Here is a 22,692-nt window from a genome sequence, read left to right on the forward strand (position 1 = left end):
TAATGCTTGAAAGTGCCTCTTCCTCCACCTCCTTACTAACAGCATGTGTATTCTACTTGATTCTTGGTAACCTGATAGGTAAAAAGAAATTAAATGTGTGTGTATAAAATTGTAATTTTGCTATCTCATTATTAGTGAGTTTTAGCATCTTTTCAAGAGTTTAATAGAGCCATTTTTTTTTCCTGCAAGCTCTCATTCTTGTCTGTGCTTTTTTTTTTTTTTTAAGATTTTATTTATTCATGAGAGACAAAGGGAGGCAGAGACATAGGCCAACCGAGAAACAGGCTCCCCACAGGGAGCTCCATGCGGGACTCGATCACCAGTCTGGGGATCACGCCCTGAGCTGAAGGCAGATGCTCAACAAGCTGAGCCACCCAGGCGTCCCTTATGTGTGCTTATTTCTTGGAAAAAAATTATGACCATTTAAATGTTTTATAAGAAGCTAATGAAACTTTTCAAATTCCAGCATGAATAGTATATACATTCCTTCTTGATATCTAAATTTGTGGTGCAGAAAGTTTAGTAAGAGGAGTCATATATTTACACTGACTTTTTATAAAATAAGATAAATGAAATGCTGTTATGACTAGAACTCAAATGTTATCGAACAATATGGTTTTGGAAACATGACAGTCCTACTCATTAGGAAGTTCTAGAGCTAGAGATATGTCCTCCAGGTATCTTAATTGTTACCAATCACACCGTATTTCATTCTTGAACCTGTCCGCCTACCACTACTATATAGTTTTATACATTTGCATTATTTCCTTTCAAAATTCATCTTTCAGATGCAACACATCACTGCCATTTTCCAATAATACTTGTTAGATAAGCTGCTTTCATTTGTTATCATCCATAGTCTGGTTTTCTCCCAGGATCTAAATATTTTAACGTCTATCCAGATGCTACCCTAGTTATAGGCTTTGAGGTCAGGGAGAAGGGAGAGAGAAAGATGACAGAAGAATCAACATTTTTCATCCAAATTAGAACTATGTGACTGAATGGATTATTTTCAAATAAATGAATGCTGAGTATATCTAGCATGACTTTGCCCTTGAGTAGCAAAAAAGTTTACATCTTGCATATTGTCTCCAATTAATAGGGAGTGGCAATTATTGAGAACAGAAGTCAAAGAATTGTAGGGCCTTGTTCTGCTCGTGGAGGGAAAAAGTTTTGTGATCAACAAAGCTTGGATGAAATAATGATTTAGCAACTAACATTAAAATAATATATTCAAATGAAATATAGATGCAACATTTAAGTATAAGGGATTGATATCTTTACTAATCAATCTTATAAAAGAGAAAAAGATAAACCTACTTTATAAAGTTTTATAGTGATTAATTACCATAGGTTACATCCTTTCAACATAGAACCTTACAACATGCCTGACACATAGTAGGTACTATGTGTTCGATGTTATTATTTAAAAAGAAACTATGTAATTCTTAATAAAAATGTTAAAGAGATTAAGTGGTGAAATTATTTCAGAAGTGGGGATCCCTGGGTGGCTCAGCGGTTTAGCGTCTGTCTTCAGCTCAGGGAGTGATCCTGGGGTCCCATGATCGAGTCCTGCATTGGGCTCCTTGCATGGAACCTGCTTCTCTCTCCCTCTGTGTCTCTCATGAATAAATAAATACAATATTTAAAAAAATTATTTCAGAATAAAACTCATAGTACTTTGATTCATGAAAACTCAGCATATATTTCTTTTGGAAATTATTGATATTTTTATTATAAATTTAGTAAGGCTTAAAAGGAAATTAAAAGGTATGTTGTCTACATTTTTGATCATTAGTTCAATTTTATTTTTTCTCCGTCATTTATCAAACCAAGTTGAGTACTTCTTATGTGCCAGTACTGAGAATACCTAGTTAATAAGACAAATGAAAAAATTATTGTGTTTATGGAGCTTACATTTTGGTGATGAATAGACAAATGCCTATGATGACATCTTTTTTCCTTTTTAAAAAATAACTTTATTTACTTTCTAATTGGTATACAACAGATTGCATATATTTAAAGTGTGAAGTCGATACATTTTACACATAATACACAAAAATACATATGTACATATACATACACTGGAAAAACATCACCACAATAAAAAAATGCATATATCCATCATTTTCAAAAGTTTCCTGATGCCCCTTTGTAGTCTTCCCCTCTCCCGATTCCCCTGCTCCATTTCTACATCCCTAGAGACCCAACCACTGATCTACTTTCTTTCTATATTAATTTATATGTTCTCGAATTGTATATAATAGAATCATACAATATGTTCTTTTTTTTTTTTTTTTTTTTTTGGTGTCACTTCTTTCACTCCACATCATGGTTTTGATCTTTGATTCCTTCATGTTGTGTTAGTCAGTAATTTGTTCCTTTTAGATAGGTATACCTTGTAGACATGCTACATTTTATTTACATTTACCTGTTGATGGACATTGATACTGTTTCCATTTCTTGACTATTATAAGGAATGCTGCTATGAACATTTGCGTATAAGTTTTTGTGTAAATACATGTTTTTATCTCTCTTGGGTAAACATCTCTTTATGGCATAGATGTGTCATATGGTAAATACAACTTAAAAGGTGTAACTTTTTAAGAAAATGCCAAATTGTCATCCTAAGCGGCTTTGTCATTTGTGTTCCCATGGACTTTGTATGAATTCCTCTGTACCCGCACCCCCATTTGTTATCAGCCTTTTAAAATGTCAGATGTTCTAATAGGTGTGTGGTTGTACTTCATTATGATTTTTAATTTGTATTTTTTCCCTAGTTACTCATGTGTGGAACATTTTTTTTTACTTGCTGATTTGTCATCCATTTAACTATTTTGGTGAAGCCTCTATTCAAATATTTGCTCTTTTTTTATTGGGTTGTTTTCTTATTGTTGAATTTTGAGAGTTCTTTGTTATGGACTGCATGTTTGCATCCTTCCAAAATTCATTATGTTGAAACCTTAACCCCCAGTGTGATGGTATTTAGAGGGTGGGGCCTTTGGGAGGTTTTAAGTAATGAGGGTGGAACCCTGGTGATGGGATTAGTGCCCTCATAAGAAGAGACAGGGGAGAGATTGTTTCTTTCTCTGTCTCTGCTATGTGATAAAAGAAAATAGCCATCTGAAAACCAGGAAGAGGGCCTTCACTAAGAACCAAAATCTTAAACAGCCTCCAGAACTGTGTGAAATAAATGTTCTTTAAACCACTTAGTATAAATAAATAAACACACAAACAAACCACTTAGTGCATGGTAATTTATTATAGCAGCCTGAGTGGGAATAAGATATGTTGGATACAAGTCATTTGTCAGATATGTGATTTGGAAATATTTTCTGCCATTCTCTTGCTTGTCATTCTCAACAGATTTTGAAGAGCAAAAGTTCATTTTGATGAAGTCACTCATATGATGACAATGTGATACCATGCATTCACTCTCATAGGGTAGGGGAGGTAATACCTATTTTTGTTAAATGTTATTAAAACAGTTAAAATATTTTAATGAGACATTATTTTCTTTATTTTTCCTGTATAAACTTCATCACCAATTAGGAAATTTATTGAGTTAATTTAAAGACAGTAGTTTTCCTTGGTCACTAGCGTTCCTTCAGTATCTAGCATGGATATCTACATAGTGTAAGTAATTCTCACCTCATCTGAGAAATACGGAAATTAGGGAGACTTGCCTCTTCTAATAGTGTTTTGTGGCCGAGAGCCCCTAAGTAGCCACTATCTTTTTATATGTTCTATTCACCTGTTTCAAATAGTAATTATCATAGAGAAGATGCTTGATAAAAATTTTAAAATAGGACATAAGGGGCCCATGAAGGAAAAATGTTTTAGAGTTATTTGTTAATTTATTTTTAGTAGAATCAAATGGAATCTAACAATATTACTATAATTAAGAAGATTGAGATCGAGTTATTTTGACTTGTAAAGTGTAGAAAATACTCTAAGAAAGTTTATTTTAGACTTACTGTAGACATATAAATCAGCACTGATCTGGGAAACCTGGACTGTTGATTTTTAAGTGATAAAGATTCTGAGTTTAATTGCATTTCAGTATTTTTAATGGTATTACCAGCATCAGTACATTCATTGATTATGTGATTTTTTTGAAGGAGTTGAAAACTTCTGACCTCAATTCCCATTGCTGTTTTTTTCTGATTTGTAGCTGAACTGCCTGAATGAGTTAGGACTATATTAAGAAAGGGAAGAAGAATTAAAAAAAAAAAAACAAAAAAAAAACCAAACCAAAAACAAAAAAAGAAACCCTGAAGTATGCAGTAGTACCCTTACAGCTATTTCTAATACTATTTTATGCAGTTTAAGTGATCCAAAAGAACTTTGTTCTAGTTACCAATACACAATACCCCCCCCCCCAAAAAAATGATTAAAATAACAATTAAAAGGTTGGCCTTTTAAGATATTCTGAACAATCCAGAGAGAACATTTAATTCACACTTTTTCATAAAACTTTATAGTATAATTCTGGTTCTGTTATTAACATGTCATCCTCTTTCTTCCTTTCTGATCCTTAGCACTGAGTTTTAAGAACTAGCTCATAAAAATTACATACTCACTATTTATAGTTAAATATGTATATATGTGGTTCTCCCATTTTCCTACTTTTCTGCCCTTTAGAATTAAAAACCATAACTAACTATTGCCTTTGTAACCTCTCTTGAGATCTCATAAACTGCTCTGTATAGAGGCTACTCAATAATTATTGAGTTGCAGTGATAATAAAATTGCTTATGAAATCATAATCTCCAAAGCTAGCTGAGGATAATTCTAGGAATTTGGGGGAGAACAGGGAAGACATCAGAATTTATATACAGTGTCATCCTTCTGCCTATGTAATACCTAGAAAATTTATTTCAAACAGCTTGGAAATCTATAGCCAGTCTATCATTGTTTTTGAGCAAGATATATAACAAGATATCAATCTGTAATATTATTTCCAAAGAATCATCACTATTAATTCATAATAACTAGAAATGAACCTCAACTTCCTAGTGTTACCACCAAAATATTTTTAAAGCACCTCATAAACCATGTTAAAGTCTGAAGAATTAAGTCTGATGTAATGCTAAACTTTGGGGAAACCAACTTTTAATGGCTCAAAGCTACTTAGAACTCAGGCAGAAAGGTATTATCCTAACCATTAATTTACTTAAATTGTGCTTTTTTCCTTGGTTTACAAGAATTAAATTTAAACTATTCATACTTGAGATACAATCAGAACATGAAATCTTGAGTGGTTTATTTGAGACCTGTGTTAAATTCATACTGCCATCAGGGAACTATAAGTCTTAATTAGGGGTGACTTTTGATTGACTCATGAGTAAGTAGAAGTAGAGGAACTATTGAAGTTAAATGCATTAAGCTGAGTACAGTGAAATTTTCTCCCAAATTTTAGAGGACCTAATAGTTGTCTTTATTTAAAAGGCCATAGTTTCCTTTATTGGAAGTGATTTCTTTTTTAACATTTTATTTATTTATGAGAGCGCCCACACATGCCTCACACGATTCAGGGGGAGCGGCAGAGGGAGACAAGCAGACTCCCCACTGAGCAGGGAACCTGAGGCAGGGGCTGGATCCCGTGACCCCAGGATCATGACCTCAGCCAAAGGCAATTGCTTGACTGACTGAGCCACCCTGGCACCCTGGAAGTGATTCCTTTTTAAGTGGAGAAGCCTAAACAGAGAACTGAGTTATTTTAAATGTTCAGAACAAAGCAAACCAAATTGTTTTCAGAGAATAGACTTTTTCATTATTTGTGAATTAAATTTTATGTGGACATTATCGGTCTAATTTTTCTTTAAATTTGGCTAGTCTTGATTTTAGTCCTGGCCAATTTTTTTTTTTAAGATTTTATTTGTTTATGAGAGACACAGAGAGAGAGGCAGAGACACAGGCAGAGGGAGAAGCAGGCTCCATGCAGGGAGCCTGACATGGGACTTGACCCCTGGTCGGGGATCAGGCCCTGAGCTGGAGGCAGATGCTCAGCCGCTGAGCCACCCAGGCATCCCTCTCAAGTTCTTTTGATAAGTTACAAACAAGAAACGGGTAAAGGTCCCATATGGACTTTTGAGAGAATAATGTAAATAATATATTATTTAAGTTAAATGTTACCCATATGTCTAAACTTAAAATGTTCATTCATTCATTCAGGAAATTATGGTACGCATTGCTGAGTGACTTTTTTCCCCTTTATTTAGACTCTTCCTTTAAAGTAGATTCAATTAAAAAAAAATAAAGTAGATTCAATTATAGAGTCCTTGGTTAAATCAAGCTGACCTAAATGGAGAGTCATTTTAGGCAGCTACCTTCATATTGTATCGTGTGCAGTGCTAGTGGGGTCTAGATGCCCACCACGGTGCTTGATTTCCCAACAGAGAATAGTAATAGAGGTTAATAATAGAGATTAATGTACTAGTATCTTTTACTCCCTATTGATATGAAAATACTATGGGAGACTCTCTCAGGCTATTGATAATTATCAAAACTCCCCTAGGTATTGGCATTGCAATCTTTTATTCCAGCATTTCCAGGAAGGTCTTGATTTCACATATTTGTGCCCCAGTGTCAGTATGTACATTAAGTGCGCCTTCCCCAGTATTGACACTGCTGTTTGTCTGAGAGATCGCCCTAGTACATCTGACTTCTGTTATTATATTATTACCCAGTTTTTTAACAGCCTCCTTCTCCATTTCTGATCATTAAAATTCAAAGTGCTTTCTTCCCATAGTCAAAATGGCTTTTACATTTTAGCCCCCTCTAAAAAAAATCTTCCTAAGCTGAAAAGATTATTTAATTTAGAATAAAATGTATGAGTGTGAGCTATGGTAAAAGCACTTGTATTTATTGTGATAGTCTCTTTCCAAAGTGTAACTGGAGACAGTGCTCTTATTTGGAGAACTTTAAGAAATGGAGGTTAATTTGGATTCCAGTTGTTTTTTTTTTTTGCTTTGAATTATATCATCTATTTAATATGTTTATTGTTTCATAAAATGGTGGAGTAACTAGGGAGCAAGCAATCCTGCCTCCTCACAGATCCTTGTAGCTGGACTAAGAATCAGATTGACATGAGACAGGTTAACAGGAGAAAATAAAATTTGATTGTGTACGTCCAGGGAATCCTCACAAACATGGAAGTTCCAAGAATAGGCAAAATGAAGTATATATGTCATTCTAAACTAAGGAGAAGGGGATAGGGGCCTGTGACTTAAAGGGAAGCAGTGCAATTTACAGGCAGATGAAAAAGAGTTGATGTTTGGTAAACAGATATTTGCCCTTCCATATAGATGGATTATTCAGATAAAATTTATCTCTGGTAATAACCCTTATTCTGGAAAGACTGTACAATTTGGATTCTATATAGTCAAGGGAGAGTCAGATGTTTCCCTTGAGCCCACAGGTTCTTGATAGCCTTCAGCTCAAAATAATCCACATGCCAATCCTAGGGGCCCTACCTTCAGCCCCTGTACTAGAAGACAGCATAAGATATTTTTAGGAAAAATCGTAACATGAGTAATTGATCACTTCATATAAAACCAGTTCCAGTTCATGGGCACCTGGGTAGCTCAATGGTTGAGTGTCTGCCTTTGGTTCAGGTCGTGATCCTGGGCACATACGGGGTGGAGGAGGGGCAGAAGGAGAGTAAGAATCTTGAGCAAACTCCCCACTGAGCACAGAGCCCAATGCAGGGCTCCATGTGGGGCTCCATGTCATGACCCTGAGATCATGACCTGAGCCAAAATCAAGAGTCATTCGACCAACTGAGCCACCCAAGCACCTCCGGATACTTAACATACTTTTGATTGTTTTTGATTCTATTCAGATATCTTACATAAAATTAGAATGAACATTTTCATTAAAATAAAATTTATGTTTGAGACCTTTTAAAGTTGAAGAAGGCATGTTTGAATGAGCTAATTTAAATTTTCTAAAGTTCATTGGTTAAAAAAAAAAAACTGATAAAACACAGGCCCTAATTTAAAAAAAAATGCTACTAACAGAAATCAGTTAGAAATACTGAATAAAATTCAAGATGCTTGTTGTTTTAGAAGTCTTTAAAATGCCAAAAATTAAGAAATTAAAAAAAAAACTTAATGGAAAAACATTCAAAAGAATTTGTTTTGGGTAGTCAAGACTACAGTTTATTCTTGGGTGAATTAACCTTAGTTATTTGACCTAGAGCCACTAAATTATTCTGGTTACTTATATGAGTATGGGAATCTTTCACCCAGTCTGTTTTGGCAACTTATCAGATAACCTTCCATAGTTACAAGCTACCATAGTGCAAATTTTCTGTTCCTGGGCATGATAGTAAATAGGATTACCACTTTCTTTCCTCAGAGACATGTTTTCACCACCAGTTTGGTTAAGTTTGGTTTTGGTATGATTCCAAATTTATTTTGTTGATTCTTTGGCACATATTTTTAACCAAGATGTTTGTTCCCTCAGTTTTATGTACAGTTTTATGTAATCTCCTTTTGTTTGCCTTACTAATATTTGCTTAATTAGAAATATGTGCAGGATAAGCAATTAGCCTATTGTTGACTCCACGTTTTTTGTTTTTAAAATATATTGCTTGCTATTTAAGAATATGATTCGAAAAAGAAATAACTCCCAAAGTGACATATGGTTCTTTGGACATGTGAATTAAAAGTTTAATCTTATATTTCAGTGTAAACAACATTTTATTATTGAGAATAAGATGTTGTTGGGGGAGGGATAGGGAACCTATCTGGAGTGGCACTTTAGTTTGAATCATTGATGCCTTACAAGTATTTTTTTAAAAAATTATTAGTACTGTTAAAATCATTTCTATATTTACAAACACCTTGCATTCTTTATCTTTGTGTGCTGATTGCTAGCAAATACATGTGTAACACAGGATCATTCCTTATGATGAATTCTTTAGGTCTACTTGTTTTTTGAGATCCAGCTTGAATTTGAAGAGGACAAATTTTAATTTACCGTTCAATGTTCTTCTAGCTGGACTAACATTAAATTGACTTGAGATTAACAGGAGAAAATCAAATTTAATTTTGTATGTGCTGGGAATCCATGCAAACATGAAATTACAAAGACAGGTAACATGAGGTTTACATATCATTCTCAACTAAGGAGAAGCAGGAAGGGTCTGGGACTTCAAAGGGAAGAAAAACAATTCACCGGAAGATGAAAAAGAGTAAATGTTTGGTAAACAAACATTTGTTGGGCCACTTAGAAAAATTGGAACTTGAGGACTTTGACCAAACAGGCCTTGCTAGGACTTCCCTATCTGCCATACCTGGTTCCTGTTATAATGTAGTTACCTTCCATTTTTATGGTCATAGTTATCTTTCTATCTAAATTCTTGTAGGCATTTGGTGGTGGTGGTGAGGGGCAGGGATGGGAAGGCAAAGTTTTCTTCTTGAATCTTTTGGGCCTTGATTGTTTTTAGTTCAAAATAATCTGCAGTCCTTGGCCCCAAGTTCATTTAACATTTCTGATTACATAGTTGCTTTTGTTTTGTTTTTCCACATAGCTCAAAGCCATGATTATTTCCTATTCAATTGACTTTGGGAGTATAATTTTTCTTTGTAGTTTTAGACAACAGAACTAGGATTAGAAAGTGACAGTAATATAGATTTGAATAATTATTGTAAATATCTTTCCAATAACTAGATCTATATGGTAATGGAGCTGATACCTCAAGAAGTCATATATGTTTCCATATATATTTCCTAACTGAAAAGTTAGGGAAGTTATATATATTTCCTTATTTCAAGGACTCAGCTGTTGTCTTTTGTTGTATGTTATAGGAGGCATTTCTGCATTGGGACTAAAGTTTAATTTTAAGACCCCTCCTAGTCCTTTCTCTTGATTCTTTTTCCCCCTAAGAAAATGATATAGATGGTAGATTAAAAAATAACATTAGTGTTATTTGGGACCAGTGTTCTATCTTAACGTGATTCTGAGTGTAATATTTATATTATATATTTATTAGTTAGCTAATGAGTTACTAAAAGCACATACGTGAGAGGTAACCAACTCTGTTCTATACATGGTTTCATGGAGTTTAATTTCAAGGTCCTTTGGCATTTCCAGATATTATTGAGTCTCTGTTGAAGAGCATTTTGATGTAAGCAAATATTACTTTAAAATATTTTTTGCCTTTTTTTAAAGAAAAGATTTTCTTTTGTAAATGTAAATTATACATTGTTTTATGGTTGGTTTACAATTATAACTGTTCACATAGATACCTAAAGCTTTGAATGATATCTTTACAGCAGCTTTAACTACAATGAACATTAGATGAGATGTAAAACTTGCTAACTACAGAATATTTCATACACATAAGTAACTTTGGAAGAATGAGAATTGTTAAAGGTCTTTAAAAGGAAATACTTAGCTTTATAATGATTCTTATTTTAAATTCATTGGCACTTACAAAAGGTAATAGTCTCAATTTCAGATGTTTGGCAGGCAGTAATTATTTAGGCTATCAATCCTGTTTATTAAAAGAGATGCCATGTAAATGTATTTGTTTGAAACATTTTAAATGTCTTATTACTGATGTATATGTTCCCATGGAAACCACAAATACCCCTTTAGAAAAATGATGTAAAATAGTGGCTTTACTTTTAAGTAGAACCTGAGAAATTGCAGGCTCTATTCAAGGAAAGGTAGCTACAAAGTTGAAAACCTTACTGTGGTCATATACTGCTGAGCTATGAACTGCATGTAAAACTGTATAACCTTACGTGCATGTGCACACACATACACCAAATAGGTTAATTGTGTGAGACCAAAAAAACATGCAATGTAAAAGAATAAAAAGTGATAAATTAGACTTCATTAAAGTTAAAAATGTTTGATCTTCTAAAGATACCATTAAGAAGACAAAGGGAAACCACAGATTGGGAAAAAATACTTGTAACACATACATCAGACAAAGGAATTGCACCCAGAATAAATAAAGAAGTTTTACAATTCAATAATATGAAACAACTCAATTTAAAAAAATGGACAGAAGATTTGTATAGACTTTTCATCAAAGAAGTTATACTAATGGCCAAGTAACACAGGAAAAAGAAGTGTGGCATCATTAGTACTCAGAGAAATAGAGATTAAACCACAGTGAAATGTCACTACACTTCCATTAGATTGGCTAAAGTTTGGGCAGCCCAGGTGGCTCAGCAGTTTAGCACCGCCTTCAGTCCAGGGCGTGATCTTGGAGACCCCAGATCGAGTCCCACGTCTAGCTCCCTTCATGGAGCCTGCTTCTCCCTCTGCCTGTGTCTCTGCCTCTCTCTCTCTCTCTCTTTGTGTCTCACATTAATAAATGAATAAAATCTTTTAAAAAAAAAAAGCAAAGTCAAAAAAAGATTGGCTAAAATTTTAAAAGACTATACTAAGTGTTGACATAATTAATAATAGTTCCTACTCATAAGTCTGCTTTTGTACATAAGTATGTAAAAGCAATTTATACTTAAATTATTTTTCATTTTTGCTCTTCTAGTTAATTTTCATTATTTTCTGTTCTTATCGTACTATATTACTATATGTAATTAGAAGTCCACACACCAAAAACTGTCTCAGAGCATATTTCCTTTCCCCCGTCCCCATTAAAATTATTTTTTAAAAATTTTTTTAAAGATTTTATTTATTTATGAGAGACTACAGAGAGAAAGAGAGAGAAGCAGAGACACAGGCAGAGGGAGAAGCAGGCTCCATGCAGGGAGCCCCATGTAGGACTTGATCCCGGGTCTCCAGGATCATGCCCTGGGCCAAAGGCAGGAGCTAAACCGTTGAGCCACCCAGGGATTCCCCCCATTAAAATTCTTATAAAAGGATTTGTAATGAATATGTGATATGGTCGCAGCTACAAAAGAAATGACTTTATATTTTGATTTTGAAGTCCTCTAAAACTGAGTAATCCTGTGCTTGATGGTAGTTTTTTCCCATAATGAACTGCCTATGATCCACATGGTACTTACTTTAAAAAAAAAAAAAAAAAAAATGGGGAATGTGACATTATGGGTCACATAAGTTGCCAAGAAAGAAAGTTGTCTGGTTAGCATAAGGCAAATGTGAGTCATTGCTCTGGAACTGAATGTGCCATTTGAGGTTTCATAGCCTGGACTCCCACCCAAGACAGAATTTCCTTTAACAATATCTAAGAAGGTAGTCATCCAGCCTCAACTTAAAACACTTACATTGGCAATTTCACTACATCACAAGGTACTGTATTTCATTTTTGATAGCTAAAATTGCTAGGAAATTAGAAATCTAGCTTCTTTTCAACTTAATTAGTCCTGATTCTGATTTCTACAATTCTTAAAATTCTTTTCAGCATTTAAAGCTGCACTTATTAAGAACTTATTTCTTTTAATTCAGATGCTTTTCATACGTACCTCGAAGCAACCTTTCCAAGAATTGTTTTATAGGCTTTTCCAATTTTTAAAGTTCTCTGACTTGCTCCAACTGTTTTCTATCTACAACCCACTGGAATGTGTCTCAGTGTTTTCAACTGTTTTTTTTTTTTTTTTTTTAGAATATAGTTGTTTATTTTCCCTCCCTAGTCTCTCTCCTCTGAGAAAATTCTAGTTTAATATTTCTCTGGAACAAAATACAGTATTCCAGGATGATAAGTATTAAGTGAATTTAGATTATGATCTTTTTTTTTTTAAAGATTTTATTTATTTATTCATGAGACACGCGCGCACACACACACAGAGGCAGAGGCAGAGACACAGGCAGAGGGAGAAGCAGGCTCCATGCAGGGAGCCCAACGTGGGATTGGATCCCGGGTCTCCAGGATCACACCCTGGGCTGAAGGCGGTGCTAAACCGCTGAGCCACCGGGCTGCCCTAGATTATAATCTTTTCATCTTACCCCTCTATTTTAGTTAAATGGTTTGTTTACGTTCGTGTATTTATGAGTGTGTTGACAGTTATAAAGGATTGTTTTGTTAATCCAGACATCTTTCTTGCAGTTACATTGATTTTATTAACCCAATTATTTTTCTCTCCGTTAAGTTTAACCTTTATTTTAGATCAAAATTCCAAACGATTTGTAAATGCTTTAACTAATACAGTCAAAATTCAGAAATTTTGCTTCTGAATCAATATTCATATTTGAAATATCCATATTTGAAGACAATCTCCCATTAATTGTCCTTACAGGTCACATCAACCTTTTTTGCATGATTTTTTTCCATATATACTTTATGCTATGTGGATTTTTCAGATAGTGGGCACGTATTTTCTGATTTAATTTTTTTCTAATTAAATTGGAACTATTAGAAAAAAACTAGATTGAGGTATAGGGAGGAGCAACTGTTGAACAGAGGTAGAGAAAGAATGAATGTCTATCTCTAGTAATCTTGAAAGTAAGAATGACTGAGGATGTGAAGTAAAAGAGTGGGGAAAAATATAAAATATGTATGGATTCTAAAACTTTTCAGTACATAATCTGGTAATATAGGATGTGTTATATTTATGAATGATATCCAAGGATTGTTAGTCTGGTACACATCCACCTTCTTCTAGTGGTTAAGTGCTGTCACTTGGCCTCTCCCATCCTTGGATGTCATTTCTCCCATTTAACTCAGCCCAGTTCATTGGCAACAGTGTCCACTCTCACTCCTGATTTACAGAGAATAGCCACCACAGGACTCTTCAGGGATGCCAGAGCTCCCCTCATGAATGCATTTCATACAGAAATTGGTCAAAAATGTTCTCAGGATGCTCCTAGAAAGTACTCTTGAGGAGTGGTTAAGCACACCTTACATGATAAATCTTTAACATCTGGCCTCCTTAAGCCTGTGGATACTTTCCTCTTGGTATCCCAAGGAAATTAGAATTTCACCTTCATGTGGTGGAGTCCACATTTGGGCCTGGATTTCAGTCATCCAACTGAACTCTTAGAGCTACTACTAGCCACTCAATATATTAAATCAAGAATCTTGACAGTACGTCTGTACAAATTTTGTTTGATTCATTATATTCCATCCACCTGATCCAAAACCCTTAGGATCTATTTCCATGTAGGTTCTTCAGGTTTTTACCTCTATAAATTGGCGAAATCTTGCAATTTGGCGGGAGGGGACACACTTTGCAGTCTACCCTAGGATAAATTGATGCTGAATATTAAACAATTGCTTTAAAAAAAATCCATCTGTCTCTGTCATATGCACTTAAAACAGTAGGCATTTAGAACATTCTGCCTGGAAATCTCCTTAGGTAAATACCCCATTGCATTATATGACTTTTTCCATGTCATCACAGGCAACAATGCTGCTAAACTTTATCCCACTATATGGAAGGATTCCCTTTCCTTCAGCTTTAATAGCATTATCCTAACCTTCTGTTAAATGCGTACCAAAAGCTTTCTTGAAGGCCTTCAAGCTTTATTATTAGCTCTCTCTTCAGAGCCCTTCCAGTGTTGCATGTAGCTTGGTCCTAAAGCCACTGCCATGTTTTAGGTTTTTTTTTTTTTAGATTATGTTAAAATATATTAAAATAATTAGCAAGTTATGAGTTTTACATTTGTTATATTTGCTTTAAATATAAATTAATTGTAAGTAATTTAATTTTATTTTTTTTTATTTTTTTTATTTTTTTTCCCCTATTGAAATTTTTTTTTTTAATTGGTGTTCAATTTACTAACATACAGAATAACACCCAGTGCCCTTACCTTTGGGTAAATACTTAGTAGTGTGATTCCTGGATCATAGAGTAGTTCTATTTTTACTTTTTTGAGGAACCTCCATAGTGTTTCCCACAGTAGCTGCAGCAGTTTGCGTTTCCAACAGTGCATGAGAGTTCCTTTTTCTCCACATTTTCACCAACACTTATTATTTCTTGCCTCTTTGATTTTAGCCATTCCAACAGGTATGAGATGATAGCTCATTGTGATTTTGATTTGCATTTCCTTGATGATTAGTCCTATTGAGCATCTTCTCATGTGTCTGTTGGCCATCTGGATGATGTCTTTGGAGAAATGTCTATTCAATTCTTCTGCCCATTTTTAATTGGATTATGTTTTTTGGAAGTTGAGAATGAAACTTGACCACTTTTTTACATCATCATACACAAAAATAAACCCAAAATGGATTAAGGACCATTTGAGGTTTGAGACCTGAAACCATGAAAGTCCTAGAAGAGAATGAAGGCAGTAATTTCTCTGACATCAGCCATAGCAACGTTTTTCTAGTTACATCTCATGAAACAAGGGAAACAAAAGCAAAAATAAACTATTAGGTCTACATCAAAATAAAAAGCTTCTGCACAGTGAAGGAAACAGTCAACAAGGGGCACCTGGGTGACTCAGTGGTTGAGCGTCTGCCTTTAGCTCAGGTTGTGATCCCAGGGTCTGGGGATCAAGTCCCGCATCTGGCTCCCCGCAGGGAGCCTGCCTGCTTCTCCCTCTGCCTGTGTCTCTGCCTCTCTCTGTGTGTCTCTCATGAATAAATAAATAAAATCTTTAAAGAAAAAGAAAAACAGTCAAAACTAAAAGGAAACCTACTGAATGGGAGATATTTCCAAATGACAAGTCTGATAAAAGGTTAATATCCAAAATATACAAAGAACTTATACAACTCAACACCCAAAACACAAATAGGCCATTGGTTTTTTCAGGGACAAAAGCTGCTGGGATCCTATTCAGAGCAGGTCACTGAGAACCGTGGTTGCTCCCAGTATGGCTTATATTAATCCCTGCTCTTGTTCTTTGTTCCTATCCGGCTCTGCCCCTTAGTTTTGCCTGTCTCTGGGTGTGGTGAAACTCAGGCAGATCCTTCCTGTAGTGCTCCAAAACCTTGGGGGAGCTGGTGGTTCATCCTACCTTCCCTTTCCCAGCCAGGGGAATTCTTTCTAGCTGAAAGTTCCTTCCAGGCACTCAGGGAGCAGAGCCAACCTAGGGGAGATGAAGGCAAACTGAAGCTGTTCTTCCTTCTGTTTGTGTGTGGTTATTCCCAAGTTTTTTGTTCCACTGTTACTAAAATGTGTTAAATGGACTCCTGAGCTCTCTTAGAGCTGTTTTGAGATAACATATGTTAACACTAATTAGAGCTTACATTTATTTAGCATTTGTTAAATGCAAGGCATTGCCCTAAGTGCTTTATATGTATTAACTCCTGTAGTCCTCGTAACAACCTGGTGAGGCACATGCTAGGATTATCTTCGTCTTTCACATAAACAGATTGAAGTTCACAACATTAACTTCACCAGGGTCACCCAGCTATGAGAGCCAGGATCAGAACCCAGGCAGTCTAGCTTCAGAGTTCACACTGGATCGCAGATAAATACTGGAAAGATCATCAGTCTGGGCATCAAGAAGTATGGATCTAGACTTTTGTTCCAGCTTTGCCATGAGTGAATCCTTGCAGAAATAGCTTTACTTTTCTGGGCCTCTGTTCCCTCATCTGTGAAAGGAGGGCATTTGTTTCCAGATAATTTGTGAGGCCCTTCTTGCACTAACATTTTAGGATTCTTCAGATGGAAAGTGCCAAGCAATTCTGTTGCTTCCGATTCATCAATTATTAAGGACAATCAGACTTTAGTAGCTAGGTTATAGCACAGCCTCTGGGGTTGTACTCAGAAGACGCTCAGCTGCTGCAATTTAATACATCATCCTTTCCTTACACATCAGATGACTTTGCATCTGTATAGAACAGAGCTCTATACTCCAGTGCCTATTGCCATTTGAAAGCTATTTATAAGGAGATATCATATGACCCCACTGCACATATGGGTGGAACCTCATAAGGGAAAAACCATCTTAAATTAAAAACAGTTGAGAGAGATATATATATATGTGTGTCATCTCTCGTTAAGTTAGAAAAACAGTATAGCCACACTGAAGTGCATGTATTTTCTTAGAGCACCTCACTTCGTCATCCAGCTTACTCTCTGTTAAAGGTCTGTTGCACAGATTTGTAGCCAAGTACTTGAGGTAGATGTTTCTGTCAACGTTTCACAAAACAGAGGAACATTCAGGCATCTTTCTGGCATCACTCATCTAAATATTCTGAGCCTTTTCTTGTTTTGAACTGAATGCAGATTGGACTAAAATGATATTCTAAAATAAATAAATTGAAGGCTTTGTACTGTGTTACACCCCTTTTCTTATGGGATACTTGCCATACTTTTTGACTTTTCTTCCTGTGTTCTACGTGTAGATTTTAAGCCCTCTGCTCTTGGTGCTTTTCTTTTTACCTGTGTGTCTGGCAGCTCCTTCTTTCCATTCTCTCTCTCTCTCTCTCTCTCTCTCTCTCTCTCCCCCTCCCTCCCTCCCTCCCTCCCTCTTACCATCATTCCACACATACACTCAGCATAGACACACATCACATAGCCTCTGGGCCCTTTTGCTTGGTGCAGAAACTGAAATGCTAAACTAAAATATGTATGCATAAACCAACATAAACTTGAACTTATCACAGACATGTTTAAGTCTAAATGAGGAAGGATGGAAATAAAAAACACAATCCTTTCTATCTACTTTTACATTTAATGGGTCTAATGTTAGCCTGGATTGTATTTCACAAAAAAGAAATTTGAACTATCTAGCATCTTTTGCTAGATATTTTTACGTATTTTTAACGTAAATACTTATGTATTTTTAAAAAATGTATATTTCCCCAGACCATACTAAATATAAGATAATATGTTATTCAAACTTAGGTTTTAGAAGGAAAAAAAATAAAATGGGTCTTTAGGTTCAATTTTGAAGATACTAAAAAGTAAAACTTTCTTCCTAAATGGTGTCGTGATACCTGTTGGAGAATTCATGCACAAATTGTTATCAGGAGGCTATTTTTCCTGTTGGCTGTTCTTTGATCTCCTTGTACCATGCACCTTGGCTGGAGGCCTCCTTTGTCCTGTGAACACAGTAGAGCACCTAGACTTACAGTGAAATCTTGCGCACGTCTTTCTAAGAATCTTTGTCCATTCTACCTCCATTGCTGAATTTTGCCAAATCCTTTTGGACTAAGATGAGATTCTAGCAAAGCACTGTAAGCTTCTTTGGAGGAAAAGTGATAAAAGATTTTTGCAGCTTTTGAAGCCACTTATATTGAGTATGTTCATTCCCTCCTCTCCTCCAAGCAACTTACATAGAAATGCAACTTAAAAAAAAAAAAAAAAAAAAAAAAACAAAAACAGGCTACAATCAAAAGCAAACATTATGCTTTTTCCTTTAACACACAGATGTGCTTAACCACTTTGATGTGTTACCCATTCTGGGGCTGTTAGGAGAACATGACTCTTCTTCCAAGTGCGTGCCACCCTCCCTTAATACAACATGCTTCATCTCTATGAACAAGGAAGGTCTATTTCTGAACCCACAGCTGCTCCTCATCTTCACATGAGCTGCAGTGTTTTCCTCCGTGTAAGAACATTTAACCCTTCCCGTTTTGTTGCATCTTGTCATTCTCAGGCCTTGAGGGGCTTTCACCTTGTTTAGGTCTTTCACTGGCAATCATGCATGATACTTTCAATCAGAATTCCTTGATTCAAGTCTGAAAATGGCCTCAATCTTTTACTGGGGCCTAGAAGGTCTTACCTTCTGTTTCCATGCATAGCTGCCCCATCCCTTCTACTCCTCCTCCCCAGCCTCACAATTGGTTCAATGTCTGTAATATGAGCTGCTCACTCCCTGGGGATTTTATAGGCTTTGTCTTCTCTTCAAGAGCATCGCATCCCTTTATCCAGCCCCTATAATAATTCTCCTACAATTGAGCAGGTATTTTTCTCCTTTCACTGTGCTTTTGAGAATTAATGTTCTGTTTTCTTGGATGAAATGTGATCATTCTCACAATTCCACTCAGTCTGTGGTAGTAAACTCTGCTATTATCCACACTGTAATCCTTTTCTCAGACAAATATAGCTTCTATCCTGTAAACTTGTAATGAAGTATATGTCCTACCTTTATTTTCTTTTCCTCCCATTGTATGTTTATACAAGCTTCTAGCATCCGCAGACTTGATGTAAATCTATAGATCTGTTGACATTTTTTTGCCTTGTCCCCTTTTCTGCTCCCTACTATTGGTCACCAAATCTTGGATTCTCCTGTGCTCTAGAAGAACCTAGAGCTCGAGAAGCTCTCCAATGAAGAACATAAATAACAGCCACACTCACCATCATTGTTATGATCATTATCATTGGCTAGTCGGTATTTCTCAGGCCCTGCTTTCACCATGTTGCTTCATAACCTAGCATGCGGGTGGCTCCAGGGACTTGGGACTCCCAGTCTGATGCTCTTGATTGGACCCACCATACCTAACCCAGTGCCTTCAGAGTGGTCACATGAGTCCTCCCAACCGACCAGTCTGGGTCCTCCCAAATACTGTTTAACCTCCACTTTTCCATAGCTTACTTGACTCCTAGCCTCTGAACTCCTGTCTTTCCTGTGATGTGTATTGCTGTTATACAGACATCGTCTACATTTCCAAAAATCTCTAGGCATCTAAAGTTTTTCCTAACTCATTTTACACCAAAATTTGACCTACACTGCTGACTATCATGAAGTTAAATATAGTCATTTCTTCCTTCACTTAATGTGAATACTTATATTTTCCTGTACAAATGTTTATATGCTTGATTATGGGGTTCTGTACCAGACCCTGCTGGAGTTGTTTTATAAATATGTGGAATAAGTAACTATCACCTTTCTAAAAATCTGAAACATTCAGAATTCCAAAATGTATCTGTTCCCAAAAGATACATTTCAGATAAGAAATTGTGGACCTCTAGCTAATTGAGGTTAAAATCAGATCAGATCAGCAGGTGGTTATATGGCTCTACACCTGTGTGCACTGGGTACTGTGTCAGAAAAGAAAAAAATAAAAGCATAAGATAGGCCTCCCACTTTTAAGGTGCTTGCATTCAAACTACCTTGCTTTGTTGTTTGAAACACAAGCCACATGAAACAAGATTGTAAATTCCTGGAGGGCAGTGGCCCATAAATTCTTTTGCATCTCTATTAGCAGAGTATTGCTAATGATGAGATTATTTCAGAGGACTATTTCCAGTCCACTTAGGAGAAGACAAGCTCACCTTTGTAGCGCTCAGTTGTCATTGAGAGCAGAACCAGAATTCCCATCACATCGCAGGGCATACGTCCCAAACATGATGACACTCCTCATAAACACTGTGTCTGAGCTAACTGCATGGGACTGGGGAAAGAGCCGTTGCTGCTTGGGCCACCTTCTGATGGCTCCCGAGGAGGCACTTCCAGCCAGGGTCACCCACGGCCTTCAGCCATCCCAGCTTGGGCAGGAGATAGATAACTTTAAATACTGTTGAGAGTTAATTTCAATATTTTTTTGAGTTCATATTATAAAATTTGTTGCACTCCCTCTACTGTTTCTCCAAAAGTCCACCTTTAGCTCTTAGTTTTAAATAAGGGAAATGTTCATGTCACAGCAGAGCAACGCTCCTTTCTTTCACTATCAAGTGAAGCATGTCATCTTGTAGTGGCCTTTACGAATTCCCAATCAAGTAGATGACCTGTTATTTGTAGCTGTTAGCCTGGTCTGTGGGCTAATAAAAAACCTCCAAGCTCTGTTTGGCCATTTAATTATGTGAGCATGAAGACAATGTTATTTTGACTGTTTACCTTCAGTAAGGAGTGTCTCTTGCCTCAAAGAAGAGTAGCATCTCATAAGAGCATATCATGTAAACATCCAGTCCTGTCAGTGTTGAGTGAATCGAAGACATAAAAAAAGACCCTTGGCTTCATTTTATTAGCTATGCAAGCTTGTCTCTACCAGAAAGATTCCCCTCCTTTGTATCTGACCTGCTTCACCTCCCTCCTCACACCACCGTTGCTCTGAACCCTCGTGGCAGTCACTAATGGATCCTGTTGGTGCTTAACTCATGAGCTCAATTCCCCTGCAAGGTGCCTTTGTGCAGCCAGATTATGACTTTAGTGCCTGGGTGCAGGGAGATGCCAAGCTGAGATTCCAGCTACTTCTCTAATTCAAACAAAACTGCCTACTCTGGGTTTTATATTTACAAAATTGCTGTCCCTCAAGGCTAATATTAGTTTCCCATAGCAGATGATCCCTCTTTCTGTCTCACTTTTTTTTGTTGTTGTTATTAGGTTCTCTTCCTTCAGAGGAAGAAACAGGGCAGGGCACATTATATTTCCTATTTTCCTTTCGGGAAGTGGTGCAAAATACCATTCAATTAAATTTAAGACCCCAAAGAAAAATACATGTAATTTTTAACCAAGTATGTCCAAGGGATCACTTCAATGGTTTATGGGATGAGTAACTATTAACCAAACAGATAAGATGTTCCAGTATTTTATTTTCTACTGTTTAATGACACCCTCAATGGAAAAAGTAGATTATTGGTAAGGGAAATGATTCCTGTATTATCTCACCTTTCAATAGGAAGGAATAAGACAATAGTGATGTTCTGCATTTAATATATGGCCTTTTGTCTCACAATCTAAAATATGCTCAGTATTGAAGATTTTAGGAGGCTCTTTTTAGGTTTTTTTTTTTCTTTTTTCTTTTAGCTAAGAATAGCATAATTATTAACCACAAAGACAAACTTGCCAGATATCTTTTTTCCGTGGTACTAGTTAAGGAACTTAGATGCTGGATTAAATATGAGATTGGGGAGGCTCATATTAATAGTTTCTAGAGGAGAATTAGAGTTTGGTTCTTATTGTAGCATGTAAAATTTTGATCATTACAACAACTACATCAAAAATGGAATGATTTTGGTCATTTTTTTCTCTGAGAATACATCTTTTCACAAAGTATATATGACAGTATGATGGATAATATTTCTGCAGAGTAGCTTGGGATACAATACTGTGCCTGATGCAAAAGTAGCAATTAATATCTTCTTTGAGGGTCTTTTGGTGGTTAAAATTCCACTAACAGTCCTAAATTAAAGGATTACCTTGTGGGCAAATTTAGAGATGAAGTAATGTGAGTGGGTGGTATGGTACAGCATTAGGGCAAGGGGTTGAAGAGCAAAGACGCCCATTGTGGTGAGGACAGCATAGCATTCTGATGTTAAAATATTTAGCTTTGGAAAAAGTGCAAATAAATGCATAATCATTTGATTTGTGTCCTGGAAATGAGTAGGATTTATGATTGGGGACATCGTAGCATTATATGTGGGTGTCTAATTTCCTACAAATACTTTTCCATCACCTTTATCATCAGTCTGCTTTATTTAGATACTTGGCTGTGCATACACATTATAATTCAGGTGAAATATCACTGTTTTGTGTATTTTAATGTAAGGATTAAGACCAAAGCCAAGATAAGAATTTTCATTAAAATGTGTCATATTAAGTTTCACTTTGAAAAATTAAAATCTAGAACATATATGCAGTAGAAGTAATGAGATTGATTTACCAGTGATAAGGAGGGACACTGCCTTCCATTTCGAAGGTACAACATTTTCAACAACAACTAGGCTGTTAAAATTCTCTGGTGACTGGAGAAAAATCCAATGCTACCTTGTGAGATGAATTATCTAACACTCTTCTATCTTATGAATAAACCTCATGATTTAAGCTCACATTTGAAGAGTTTGCCATAAGGACATCCTGTAGTCATTTCTTCTTGTACCTGCCTCATTGAAGTCTTTGATATTAGATATTAGAGGAATAGACCTTGCGTTTTAAGGAACTATATTACTGAAGAGTATAAACGAACAATAA

General features: G+C 35.9%; 1 protein-coding gene across 15 annotated transcripts in view; it reads left to right on the forward strand.

Annotated features, from left to right (window-relative positions):
- Positions 1 to 22,692, forward strand: part of NECTIN3 (nectin cell adhesion molecule 3) — a 295,554-nt gene that overhangs the window by 81,388 nt on the left and 191,474 nt on the right. Inside the window, exon 9 of one of the 15 annotated variants that reach the window (XM_038582778.1) lies at positions 3,367 to 3,388. The exons of the other annotated variants lie outside the window; for them this stretch is intronic. Within the exon in view, the coding sequence (XP_038438706.1) occupies positions 3,367 to 3,373 (7 nt within the window). The 3' untranslated portion in view covers positions 3,374 to 3,388. Of the gene's footprint in view, positions 1 to 3,366; positions 3,389 to 22,692 lie in introns of those variants that run through there. 15 annotated transcript variants of the gene reach the window in all.

This window comes from Canis lupus, chromosome 33 (genome assembly GCF_011100685.1).
Source record: "Canis lupus familiaris isolate Mischka breed German Shepherd chromosome 33, alternate assembly UU_Cfam_GSD_1.0, whole genome shotgun sequence".
NCBI classification, from domain to species: domain Eukaryota; kingdom Metazoa; phylum Chordata; class Mammalia; order Carnivora; family Canidae; genus Canis; species Canis lupus.